Raw genomic sequence first — 13827 nt, 5'->3', positions numbered from 1 at the left:
ACACCAGTGTTGTGTTGGAGAAACAGAGTGATGCATCCCTCTTTAACATCATTAATAATTAAGGAGAGGAAGGAATGCATTATTAGACATGGGAGATTCTAACTTCTGATGGAAGAAATTGGCACATTTGTAACATCTGAATAAAGAATGACCCTGAAAATGGGCTCTCTCTCCTCAGCTGCCCTGCTTTCTCATGCTTTCTCCCTTTATTCGGTGTGTTGAAAGTGTGTTGAGAGTGTGGAAACAAATGACAGACGGTGGACGAGAAAAGTGGTAGGAGAGAAGAGGACTCAATAGCCATTGCAGACAGGTTCATTTAAAGGTGGTTAGTGTGTCCGGCTCCATCAGACTGATGGGAGGGAGGCGGTACCATCCACGTAGATCTAGCGAGAGCTGCTTTGACTGATACAGCAGAGGACTTTTATTTTAATGGCATTACTCCCTTAAAAAGATATCACAGTGAGGGATTATGCTTTATGTTCATAATCAACATTTACCTGTGTAGGGATGTAGCACCTACTGACAGAGAAGTGAATTCATTTATGATGCAAGGTGCTGTAACTGTCCCACTGCTCTGCTTTCAGTTGTCGACGGCTTTTACTGCCTTTGCAGTCCAGGTTATGCCGGGCCGAGATGTGAGCAAGACATCGATGACTGTGTGAACAGTTTGTGCAGTCCCAACTCAGCCTGTAAGGACCTCCATCTGGTGAGTGGACATTTTAGTTTGGCAGTATAGCAGAGTGATGTAATGGCCTTTGAAAGCCTTGAAAACGGTCCAGTGCTCTATAAATCGCTACATTTGGTAACTCATTGAGAAACACAAGAGTTTTCTTAAAATATTGACAGGCCTGAGTCACATATTGTAACCCAGCCTATTACATTTGATGACTCTCATGCAGGTATTGACTAAAAGTATATCTGTTGTAGTAAAATATAAACAGTGCGTATCATTAGAAATAATAAAATATGCCTACATGGCTCAGGGGTATAAATTGTTGCCAAATTTGTCTGGTGTTATTCTCACTGGGAAAGTTTCATGTGTCTTAATGAAATAAGATACAAACAAAACAGCATCAGCTCCATCATCCTTTCCCTGCCTACTATTCATCTGTCTCCTGCCCTGAGACGCACCGGTCTGCAATTCAGTCTGTCAGCTGAAGCGTGGAGGTTCTCCTTTGTACAAACAAAACATGCCTAATGTATAATAAATGCACCTCTTTTTTGTGTCTCCTAATAGACAAATTATGTGAATTATGTTTATATATTTATACCCTCTTACTGAGCTTTGAGGAGCTAAATTGACCAAAGAGAGAGAACCAAAGTATACCCAGTAACAAACACACATGACTTTTCAACCAACATGTAACCACAGTGTCCATCTTCTTTTGCAATTTGAAAAAGTTAATTATGTTGAAAAGATTTAGTCTTAGATACAAGTACATACATGAACTACAAAGAAAGCATTGTGGGTGATAGTTCTTTGTTTTAGATTTTTGTGGAGCCTTTCAGTGACTTCTTTTCTGTCGGCCACTGTACATAACAGTATGTTTACTGTTGCTGCTATTACAGTAAGGTGTTTTATTCCTGACTAGGTAAAGCATGTGTAGGCACAGACAGGAAATTATGAACGCCTGTCACTGTCAAATGTCAAGTGTAAAAATGGCCAACCACGGGGCACGGTTCTGAAAAAACACAATACATTTGCAGCACAGCGCATTACCCACAGCTTCCACAGTCATAGCTAAGATAATGTAGCTCAGTTTAAATTGAATTTCAGTTGCTGTATCTTTTGGATAAGCAAGACAATGTCTGGTTTGCCTTTTGCATGCAGGGTCAGTAGATTCTTTGTAAGTGCTTGCTGAAACAATAAATGAAAGCCGTGTTTGTGAAATTCAGGCTGTAAGTTGTACATCAAAGATCAAGTGATTTTCCTCTCAGCACATTATGTGCGAGCCAGTCCTCCTGCATTGATGTCTGCTTATACAGATACCCACACTGGTGTACAAAAGATCATTTTATCAGATCATTTCAAGTTTCCTTTTTGCAAGGCGCAGCTCTACTTCTGCAGTTATTCAAGTGTTTTTAAGCCAATAACATTGATCTGTTGCAGCTGCAAAAAGGCCCTGGGAGCTGCATGCTGCTCACAAACTGTGCGATGAGTACCTGGGGCCTTTTTCCAACAGCTGCTTATTTGCTAACAGATTGCAGCAGTGAAACAGATGTGTCATAGATAAAGTTGTTGGGTTTGTTTTCTTTTTCTTTTTTTTATCCTGACAAAGACAAATAACTAATAGTTCACACCTAATGTTCGGGTTTTAAATAAGTCTGTGCTCTGGAAAAATGTGTACATGTAAGAAAGATGAGGTCTATTTAATGAACACAAAGTTTTCGGTTGGGGCAGAATACAGACAAGAAAAAAAGAGAAATTATTTTTCACAGGCATTTCAGAACCTCTTATATTTACAATATGCACTCTTTACTGTTACAATACCACACTTCAACTGTTCAAATGAATGGTGGAAATTTCTATCTCTAATCTTTAAGCTCTCAGAATGTGTCAGTGACCTTCCTCCATAGCAACCACTCAATGACGGTCAGTTTTTTATCTAATGAATCAGCCGCCTTTAAAAAATAGTAAAAGTCAGATTATGGATCAAGAAACCACATATTAATGTATTATATATGTACATGTATACCTATTCACGGTGTGAAAAAGCACTTGTTTTTTTGGCATGGACACTTTGACACACAACAAACACTAACTTTACTCTTTCATTGGAGACTTTGTGCTACTCCTAACCACCACCAGAAGCAAACTAGCATCTTCTCTTGTGGTTATAGAGACACATTGATTTTCAGAAAGTGCTTCTGTAGCAATTTCAGGATATTTGAAGGACAAGTGCTACTTTTTACCTCCCTGTATTATGAAATAGCCTACAAGGAATTCTGTGACAAGGTTTCAAGATTGTCCCTGCGCAGAATCCTGGTTAAAACATTTCAGAGTATTTTTCTAGGATAAACCAAAGGTTCCATATCCAAAGACAAAAGGACACACTGCATGATAAAGAAATGGGCTGTGATATGAGGGATGTAATGAAATTTCAACCAATATTTTTCCAGTTACACTGCTCTCTGTTTCCCTGTTATGTTTTTTTTTCCTAAAGTCATCATTCAAATAGCAAGAGCTTTTGGAAACTCCTTCCACATAGTCTTGTTTACAGTGCAGCTATTCCTCTCTCTGAACAGTGTCCCACAGAGCTTTAGCTTATTTTGGAGAATTGCTGTCCCTGAAGGTGACTTAGCAGCAAAAATGAGATTATGTTCTATTGCCAGGGGTAAGGAATTGGAGTCTCCTGGAGGTATCTAATTTATCACAAGATGACGGCATTTTCTCTCCACAACCATAGGCCCCACAGTGTACAAATTATATCAGACAAAGTTTAACGGCTCCCCTCTAGTGTATGAAATACAGATTAGCATGCATTCAACCAGCAGCACCCAGGACCTTTTAGATGGGATGTTGGCAGTGAGAAATCCTGAAAAACCCTTGACCATACGACAACCTTCATCCTGGATGTGCAAAGAGGAATTTAAATTAAACCAGTACAAACAAACCATTCATCTCCTGTGTCGTGATTAATTATCATAATGTAGATTACAATGATGAAATAAAGGAAGAGTGGTCCGTATACGGCTTTGAATACTGAGGGAGGAGAGAATGGAAAGGATGTGAGGGCAGGACTTATATACACATATACGCATGTATTAATCAGTTTCTGACAGTACAGTAAAAAAAATAACATATTCATTGATAGAGGAATCTTGACATATCTTAATCCATTATATTTTTACATGTTTGCTTGCCTATGAAAATTCCTTTCCAGACAAAATATGCGGTGGTAATATTGCATGCTTGATAAGAAAGGCTTGTACGGTACATACCTTGAATGGCGTGGAAAAAACAGGCTTGCATTTTATCCAGAGGGTGGGTGGTAGGAGGAATACATCTGCATAGCAGTAATGTGAAAATTTAAGACAAGCATGACTCTGCCACACTTAAAACAGATTTTCACAGGAAAGATCTTTTTCTTGTGAGTGGGAGGTTTTATTCTGCAATATTTTTTTTTTTTTTGAACGAAAATTGGGATGAATTTAATCAAGTATATTAGTGTTGCTACATTTCCTTTTCTCAAATGTAACAGGTATAAATAAGTTAACAAATAAGTGGCAGAATGCCCTCTGACTGCCCCATAACATCATCATTAACAGCTTTATATAGGTGTGTATTGCTATTATAAATACTAGACTCTTAACTACCTTAAAATACAAGACAAGTGCAGATTTAAGGTGTCCCTGTATTTCACTGTTAATCTAATAGTACTTCCCCTTTTTCTTTTGTATTGCAGAGTTATGAGTGTGTGTGTCAGCCTGGCTGGGAGGGGGAGTACTGCCAACAAGAAATTGATGAATGTTTATCACAGCCGTGCAAAAACAATGCCACCTGCACAGACCTCCTCAACAGCTACAAGTAGGTGTGCGAGCTGGCTCGAGGGCACTGTCCTCACGAGGTGCATCAGCCAGTTAATAAATGCAGAAAAAGAAGCTGTTCAGAGATAGCAATATGTCCTTCCACTGGCAGCGGAGATAATGAATTGCAGATGGCAGGTAAAACAAATGAGTCAATCAATGGCTCACAGCATGAAAAGGTTTCAGGGGATCTGTGACTCATTGGAGGAAAAAGCCGGTGTATCTGCTTCAGCTAATGCCCCCTCCGACTCCACCGCACGCCCCCCTCCTCTCCTGCCCCTCCCGCTGGGGGAGAAGTGAAACTGCTTCAGGTGAAAAAGTTGGGGGATGGAAAGGAACGGAGCGCAAGGTGGAGTGGTTGGTAGTGCTCGGCTACTCACTGCCACCAAGTGGAATAGTCACCTGCTTCAAGAGCAGATACTTCAGACTCACACACACTCTAGTTTCCCTCCTCTCTCTCTCTACCATTCATACATTTCCATTTAATCCCCACTCAGTGCTCTAACCTCTTGTGTCCTACATTCAGCTGTCCAGAATTATAAGCTGCTCTGACCAGTAATACAATTAACCTATGAAGTCCCAACACTATCTTACCTAAGGATCCATAAGTGCAGTGCCAATATATGTACATATACTTGTATATATATATGCCCTCTGTTAGTTTATCTGAAGCACCCATGCTGTTGCTACATCTGTTATTGGTTTCCATAAGGGTTTGTTTATTTAGGATTCATTGTAATTTAAGCCAAAAAGACCTCTGCAGTATCACATCTCCTCTCTGGTGTGTCCAAGGTGTTTGTGCTCACCGGGGTGGACAGGTGTGGACTGTGCAGAGGATGTGGATGAGTGTGATTCTGGGCCCTGTCTAAATGGAGCTCAGTGTCAGGAGTCAGACGTACCCGGGGAGTTCTCCTGCACCTGTCCCCCCTTCTTCAGCGGCCCCCTGTGCAACCAGCCTTATGACCCCTGTGACCCCCTCCACAATCCGTGCCTGCACAACTCCACCTGCCTGACACGCTCCAATGGAACAGCCTCCTGCAGATGCCCAGCTGGTGAGTGAACACACCGCCACAGCTTCATACTAATAGTGCTTTTTTTTTTTTTTTCTGTAGCCCACTTTTGAAGTGTAACTACACTGTTTTGTTCAGTAGGTTACCGAATGTCGTTCCTATTTAAAAAATGGCAGAAAACGCACAGTTCAAAAACCACAGGTTAAACATGTACGTCATTGATCAAAGGTTCTAGCAAGAATATGACAAATATTCCTGTCACAGTTGAGCATGCATCATTTTTATCTCTTCTCTGAAATATATGAGGTTTCCCAAAGAGTTACTCTATCAACTGAGACAATGATGTTGTTTTCCTGTGCATAAATCATGTGTCGGACCTTCCTCAAGGCACGGAAAATATGTGCCACATAAAAACAGGAAAGGTTTTCCTACAGGGAAGATTTAAAATGGTAAGACGTTCATTTTGTCCTGCCATCGGGGGAGAATTGACTAGTCCTCACAGGTGGAATCAGGTCATTGGCTGGTCTTTGAATGGGGTTTCAAGCAAACTGATTACAAGACATGCTGGATTTTTACACATACAATTTTGCAAAGAATAGTCAACAGCAGGACTGAGGTGATTTCCAATCTTTTTATTTGTAATGAGAACACATTGCGTACTATACTGCCTTACATATCTTGCTTTGATTTTCACTCCGTGGCTTACTGTAATTGTAAATGATCAAGGTCAGTTAAAACTGGCGGTAGCTTTGTTGTTCATGACACCATCCATGGTAAACTGCAGTAGCACTCAGTTCACAAACCTTGAGTTGAAACCCCACCATATGCTTATTATAACACCACATGGCCACAAACCCAGCTTTTTGTTCAATTAATTCATTGTGCTGTTTTTTTGTATACAAAACAATGTAACCTAAAACCTCTGGCTACATCCCATTAGCCTAATGTGTACTTATCAGCACTTAAAATACATGGCATGTCATTGCATTCAATTCTCGACTAAATAGCTATTTCTCTTTTGCATAATGTTCTTGCTCATTCTCCTTTCTTTCACTCATTAAGTGTCCAAACAAGTCGTCTGGGTAAACCCATTAACTCCCTTCACTATAGCACAAGATAAAAGTCGCTGGCTATTTATATTGTTGTGGTCATAGCTACAGTACAGTGAAAGAAAGAAAGAAAGAAAGAAAGAAAGAAAGAAAGAAAGAAAGAAAGAAAGAAAGAAAGAAAGAAAGAAAGAAAGAAAGAAAGAAAGAAAGAAAGAAATCCAAAGAGGTGGGGGGTTTCATATACTTGTCAAAACATACAATAATAGTTAAATGTAAATTAACTCTGCTGCCATGACGTATCTTTATTGATTTGATTTGTTACTATGGCAACCAAGACCACACACACACTACAAGTACAATACAGTTGAAGATTAATTTTGAATGCATATTGGATATTATACATTTTCATCTTCATAATTTGAGGTTCTTGATGCTGAGGAAATTCCTCACACTCAAAGCCTGGTCTTTACTCGTGCTTTGGCTTGACATTGTGTCAAACACATGGAAACTTGGCCATTGAAAGATGTTGGTTGGATTCTTCACAGAGCGGCGAGGTGTCAGCATCAACTCAAGTTGATGCCTGTGGCAATGGATTCAAATGACGTCAACACTGTTTTCTTGGCCATATTTGACCGAACATAAAAGAATGTGGCTAAATTTACCCTGCTGTAGGTTGTTTAAATTATTACATTTATCTCAAGTGACCAAAGCTTGTCACATGTACAATCTACTGACGTGAGATATGAACTCACACAGAAGGCCAAACGCATTGTGCATGAGCGTTAAAGACTTGAAACCTCACTGTGCCCTTATTTTAGATACTAAACACACATGGCCAGAATGACTGATATGACTAAGATATACTGTACACACCCACTCAGGCTTGACTTCACACACATGCACATTTGAAACTATCCACACAAGCACACAAGCTCTGTCAGTTTATAGAAAAAAAACAATAAAAAAAAACACAACACATTAGTCATGGGCAGTGAGAGTGGCCCATTTGCTTGGTTGAAATGTCCTGCTGGGAAGTTTATCACTGAGCTCTCTGATTGTTGAGGAACTCTAAACGATATTGTGTTTTAACATCCAAACTTTTCAGCGAGAAGGTCAAGACGCTATAGGGTTGTGCTGTACCTAATGGCTCTGTCAGCGCAGAGATGAAAAGATGTTGCCAGATATAAATAGAGCGGCTGGGTTAGTTTCAGAAGGCTTCCTTGGAGAGGAATAGGAAATTAGGTGCTGGCTGCATACATTACACCAAGAGCTTTGCGTGGGCTTGGTCGTTTTCACTTCTCACTACTCTCCATTATTATTCACCATAAATCCATCCTACATGGCTACTACTCAACAAACACAGAGCTGTTATACAACCGATGGCTTCTTCCCAGCATAACAGTTTTACAGACTTGTTATTTACCATTCAGTGTAGGTTATTTGTCAAGGAAATTGTGTAGGCTTTACATTATTCCCAGGCCTAATTAAATTAGAATTTGTCTGCCTGTGTCTGCCAGATTCACTGCCATAAGCAAATCTCATCCCACGCAGTGAAGATGGACACCAGAGTGAACATTAGAAAGGTTAACTTGTTACAAAATCAGCATCAGATGGACATTTTTTTTCTCTGCTTTTAGCCATGTTTATTTGCTATTTTGCCCTGAGTGCGGTAGAAAGTGCAGGATGCTAAATTGAATTGAAAGGGGGAGATTGATTCATTTATATGACATGAAACTGAAGCAGCTCAATTGGCACTTAATAGAGTCCTGCAGCAATATGTTTTGAAAACATGCTCATGTGCCCAGCAAATATGCACTCAAATCCAAAACCTCCCATTTGCTTTTGGACACTGAATCTTACATAACCAAACTAAAACATCACAGCCCCCTGACCAGTAATGCTGCACAGCACAAATGCCACAAGGTACACAATCCAACTGCATCAAACTTGAGCCCACACAATCCCCACTCAAACACAGTGTGTGCTCTTATGCATGCACACAGTTGGAAAGCATGGCAGCCACTCCATGGTAAAAAAAAATACGCCTCAGGGTGGACATGAAGGTGTCTCCTGTTAACGACGCTCCATTATGGTACATATCAGTTGTCTAGACTGGGGTTATATTTTCCAGCCAGCTAGCATGAAGCTGACAATCCTATCTGTTTAGCCAATTTTTGTTTTTGGTAGAGGATGAGTCAGCAGTAGCCAGCCAGCCACTGCAGTGCTTTATGCATACTTACATATTGATATTGGAATGTTTGTTTTTCGAGCTAGACCAGTAAATTGTGTGCCCTGTCTGTTAGTGCTTTCAAAATCCCCCCCTTGCCACAGGAAACAACAGAAGCCTCTGATCTAGCGCCTACACGCTGAAAATGGCAACTTTTGATGAGGATTTGGATCACACAGTCACGTAGTCGACAGACAGCTCAGTTATTTTTTGTGGCGTTTTCTTTGTGGGGAATTAGCTATTTTGACGACAGTGTTCACCTCCTCTCATGCAAATGTACCACCCAAACAGATCCGCTGGCCCTGAGAGCTCAACACGCACTGCAACTGGAGGAAAACACGTGCAAGGACATGAACGTGCTGCGAAATTCAGAAAACATATTCATCCATTTGACACACACCTTGCAAAAACAACAAAAAACTAACACAGATAAACATGCTACTGTATAAGTTCAGAGTCAGACAACACAGAATAACTGTTATGTGGGTGTAGGTTACCATAAAGGTGTAATCCTAAACCACAGGAGCCTGGGTTGGAGTCCAAATGGTGGCCCCTTTGCACCATGTCATCTCTCTCTCTCTCTCCCTCTTTCAGCTGGTTAATCAGTTAATTCATTAATTCAACTTAAAAGTCACTACTGGGCATTTAATGGCGGTAGGTCCCAGCCACTGAAACAGAAACACTTCAGTCAATACTGTATGTGTTGTAGCACTGAATTTGCAGCATGTTTATTTTCATGCCTTGTTTTCTGCATGCATATGCAGCACACTTGAGGTGTTGCATGTGTTTTCTTGAGGTGCAGTACACTGAGCTCTCAGGAGGACCAATGGAAACAAACTCCCCTTGCAGCCAGACCTTTCTCCAGCACTTCCACAGTGCTCTGGAGCTGGGTCTGCCCAATTATTTATGAGAAAATATTAAGATATAGTGTAAAAATAAAATAAGCATACAGTACAGTATATTCGCAAACCAGTGTTCAATTTTTTTTATAATTGTCAAATATATATGTATTGGTAGCAGCCTTAAGAAAACAGGAGAATACTATCTCATTACACATACTATTAATGTTGTTTAAAATATTATCTTGGATCTGTTTTTATCTACGGTATTTCTGGTCTTGTGTTCAGATTCTCACAGTGTGCTACTTTTAGCTCATTGCTGATTGAAGAGACACTGGTATCTAATGGGAAGATACCCAGGAGACAGCGGTAATACTCTGATACTGGATGGTCACTGTCGTATTTTTTATGGCCAGTCTTTTGACAGTATCCGATAGGAGATGACAGAGTACTTTTATAAAGATAAGCAGTTTACCAGTGGCTTTAATGATCAATTCTCTCCAAAGTTGTTGTAAAGGATGTATTGTAAAGCTAAGAGTGCGGTCATAGGTTTCCCAAGACGCTTCTCTGTGACTATATCAGTCTCACAAAAAGGGGTGATGTGGCAACTTTAGTGTTCATCAATTCAACAAAAACTAAAAGGCAGCCATTACGAGGTGCCTACTGGGAGCAGCTTTAAAAAGGTTTATAAAACCACAATGGAAATGAATTTTGTCTACAAAGGTATACTGTGAGAAGAGAAGAACCTGCAGGGCAGAATAAAAACCAGAGCCAGCTGAAAGGATCTTCTTAAAAGAAAAAAAGAAAGCAGGTATGCGCTCTTGATTGTAGAGGGCTCCTGCAGGAAGTTTTTGTTCTTCCTAGCAGTGATTCTCTGCTGTGCCTCTGACCAGGAGGCCTAAGTCATCCTGCCTGACCAGCACAGATGTTCCACTTTCCTCTTAATGAGGAGCCTCAGCAGGGAGTGCCAAGGCTGATAGAAGAGCAACCTGAAAATGGGAGAGTTAGGGTAGAGGTTGGGGGCGAGGGTTACTTGGCCGACAACCACAACAAATGAAACAAACACGCGTAGCATCACTCAACGAGGATTACAGTACATGGCAGAGTTACAGCTGGTCCTGAGTTCTGTACACAATCTATAGGCCCGAGTGTCCTTGCTCAGTTTGCTAAAGAGTTTGCTTTGAGTTTCTGCATGTAAACAGCAAAATCCCTGTCAACAAACAGAAAAATATCAATACACATTTGTGCTAGTTGAAGAATTCCTAGTACTGGATATAGAAACACAAAGATAAATCCTTAAATATTATAAAGAATTATGCAAAAACTATACATTTTTTTGAATTATTATATATATTTTTTAAAGATCCCTGATGCTTTGCACAATGATTAGGATTAAATTCACAGATGCACATTTTTTCCAGATAAACAGAGTTTACCAAAGGCTCAAGTGAACAGTACTGTAGTTGAACCAGACCATTAGCTGGCTTGTAAAACCTCTCCCTACTTTTAAGTAAATTGTAATGACTCACATTTCAGCAACATTCAGAATTTCTCATTGAGAATAATAATTTATGGATTAGCAACCATGTGACTTTGTAGAAAATCAATAGCAGAGTGTGAGTGTCACTTTTCTGAATCCCTTTTTATTTAATTGTCTTTGAAATGACATTTGGTTTTGATGAGTAAAAGTAATAATGGCTCGTATTTTTGTATTTCAATATTAGAAGAACACCATGTCACTGCGGCCCTTAATGTTTCAGATTGACTAACGACTCTGTAATACGTCATGTGATTTTTCATCTGCATTAGAGAGTGCCTGTGCCCTGCACTTTTTCATTAGATTGGTACAACTTGGCATATTTCAATGTTAGAAATTTAGCTTTTTGACAGGGGGACAATTGGTAGACCTCGAGTCCATTGCAAGTGGGCAAATATGTTTCTTGTGGTATAGTGAATAAATTCTGAAAGATTCTGTGGGCCCTTTACACGCAAAATCCATTTGGTCTCCATGGTTCAGAATATCCCCAGAGGTGTTCCTGGCCAGATGGAGAACAAACCCCTTTATTTGCATGGCATGCTACACTAGCCTTCACCTTCCACAAGATTGAGATTGTGTCCTACCAAACAGTTGGTTAATGAGCTTCTGTGAATCTGTGCCAACAGGAGAACTGACACATACCTAATATGATATTGAAAAAGATGTGTTGAGGGTGTTGCCAGGGATGTGTTGGAAAAGCTTGTCCTCGCTTCATTCATTTCAAGTGATTATTCTCTTTTATAGAGGAGCTAGGAAATACTGGATATGTCTCCATTGCCAGATGCCCAGGCAGATGTTTGTTGCTGTCACTGACCTTTTCCCTTTTCTGAGTATAGTGATACACAACCCAATGCCCTACCGACATTGCTTAATACATGCTTTAAATTAACAAGATTTAGCTTATTATCCTTAATCATAAATTAATTTTAAGCTAATCATTTGTCCTTGCTTTTTATCATAAGATGTTTAATAACAATAATAATACATTTTATTTCGAAAGAAAAGTACAAACCTCAGTGTCCAGGGTGAGATCTTACAGTGGCATTTAAAACATAGAGGTTACATTTAAGAGATTTATAATAATGTAAAAATATAAAATGTGTCGTATTTTGATTCATGACTCATTCCAATATACTGTGACAGGAAGCCTCTTTAATAACCCTTTCTCCCAATAGTACAATTACTGAGATCACAGACACGTCGCCTTTGATAAAATAATGGTCCATGAAAGAGAGGCGTTCAGTGACCACATTGTAAAAGCGCCCACGTCTATGATATAAAGAACAATTACAAGTTGTTAGTCTTTGGAATCATTAATTATCAGCATTTCAAAGAAAGTTGAAATTGTCACAACAATAGCTTTGAATTCATTACAAAGCCAAAAACTTCTGTGACCTTTTGTTCTGCATGAAAGTCCAACGGTCATTTTTTTAACATCAAAAACAATGATGAAAATAGGTACCTTTCACTTTCTCCACCGTGTGACATCTCAGTTCCAGGAGTGATATTGAAGAACATTCCTGGACATGTTGTGACTTCTGCTCAGAACAGTGAAAGCTTTCACAAAGAGGGTGGCTTCTTATCACACAATAAATGCTGAAAAACAAAATTGAATTTACATTCTATGCAAATTCAACATTTCTTCTGGGTACAGCAGAACAAGTCAAAGTTGTGAAGATATAGAATAATATGTAAATCTCACTTGGAGCAAAGTAATAGAAGTAGAAATGATGTTGAACTGAAGCTCTTTAGAGTGCGTACTGTAAATCACAACCCCATTTGGAGAGCTAGTACATAGTCTAATGTTCTGAAAGAGATGGCACACAGAGAGGCAAGAAAATATTAAAATGTAGCAGGTGTTCAGTCTCAGTGTGAGATCGTGCCCCTTCAGTGAGCAAAGATCTCAGCACGCTAGTGATATTCCACTGCTGAGGGCAAAAGGTGTTTTTTTTTTCTTCTCTTCTAGCTTTGAGACCTCTGTTTCCAACCCAAACAGCCGCATTAAGAAAAAAAAAGTCAGCAGACAAGGCATTAGAGGTTTTGCATTCATACAAATTCTCAGTCATTCATAGCCTAGTGGTGTTTAACCTCTGAATAGTTCACAGCAGGTAGAAATACACAAATGGTTCCTAAGCAGCAGCACAGTGCTGAAAGAATTTACACAAATAAACATTTTATATGTAATATCCAAAGGCATAGGTTTAGTCGTGTTCAATAATGTTTCTTTTTTTTATCTGATATTCTTCTCTACATAGCCTGCCATAGCTGCCAGGCTATGTAGAGAACCAATCAAATGGCTAAAGGCAGCCTATGTGTAACCTCTCTTCATTTATATGAAGTCTGTTTCTCTTAAGTGCAGGGTGACAGCCGAAGGCGACCTAGATGAGTGCATCTGCATCTGTATCAAGTCAAAGTACTCTTTCATTTAGATTATGACAGCAGGGCAGTGCAGGACACTCTTAATAGCAGATGGAGTGATTTACTCAGTTAGTAGCTATGGAGGAAAAAAACACCTTGAAAAACATTTTTGAAAAGTGGCAAAAGCATATTCAAAGCATTTGCCTGTGGAAATATTTATAATTTCACAGATGAAAAATGAAAAAGTGTTGACATATTGAAGCACCGTAACTATCTAAGG

At 39.6% G+C, this 13827-nt stretch overlaps 1 protein-coding gene across 1 annotated transcript in view; it reads left to right on the top strand.

The window, feature by feature from the left end:
• eys (eyes shut homolog) overlaps nt 1–13827 on the top strand; it is a gene marked incomplete at both ends in the record, with an annotated part of 145668 nt that overhangs the window by 45568 nt on the left and 86273 nt on the right. The window contains 3 exons of the mRNA XM_083988625.1: nt 585–706; nt 4407–4528; nt 5320–5579. Of these exons, the coding sequence (XP_083844751.1) occupies nt 585–706; nt 4407–4528; nt 5320–5579 (504 nt within the window). The remainder of the gene's footprint in view (nt 1–584; nt 707–4406; nt 4529–5319; nt 5580–13827) is intronic.

This window comes from Trachurus trachurus (assembly GCF_905171665.1).
Source record: "Trachurus trachurus genome assembly, chromosome: 15".
NCBI lineage: Eukaryota > Metazoa > Chordata > Actinopteri > Carangiformes > Carangidae > Trachurus > Trachurus trachurus.
The sequence above is the reverse complement of the archived record's forward strand: the minus strand, read 5'-3'. Positions and strand labels throughout refer to the sequence as shown.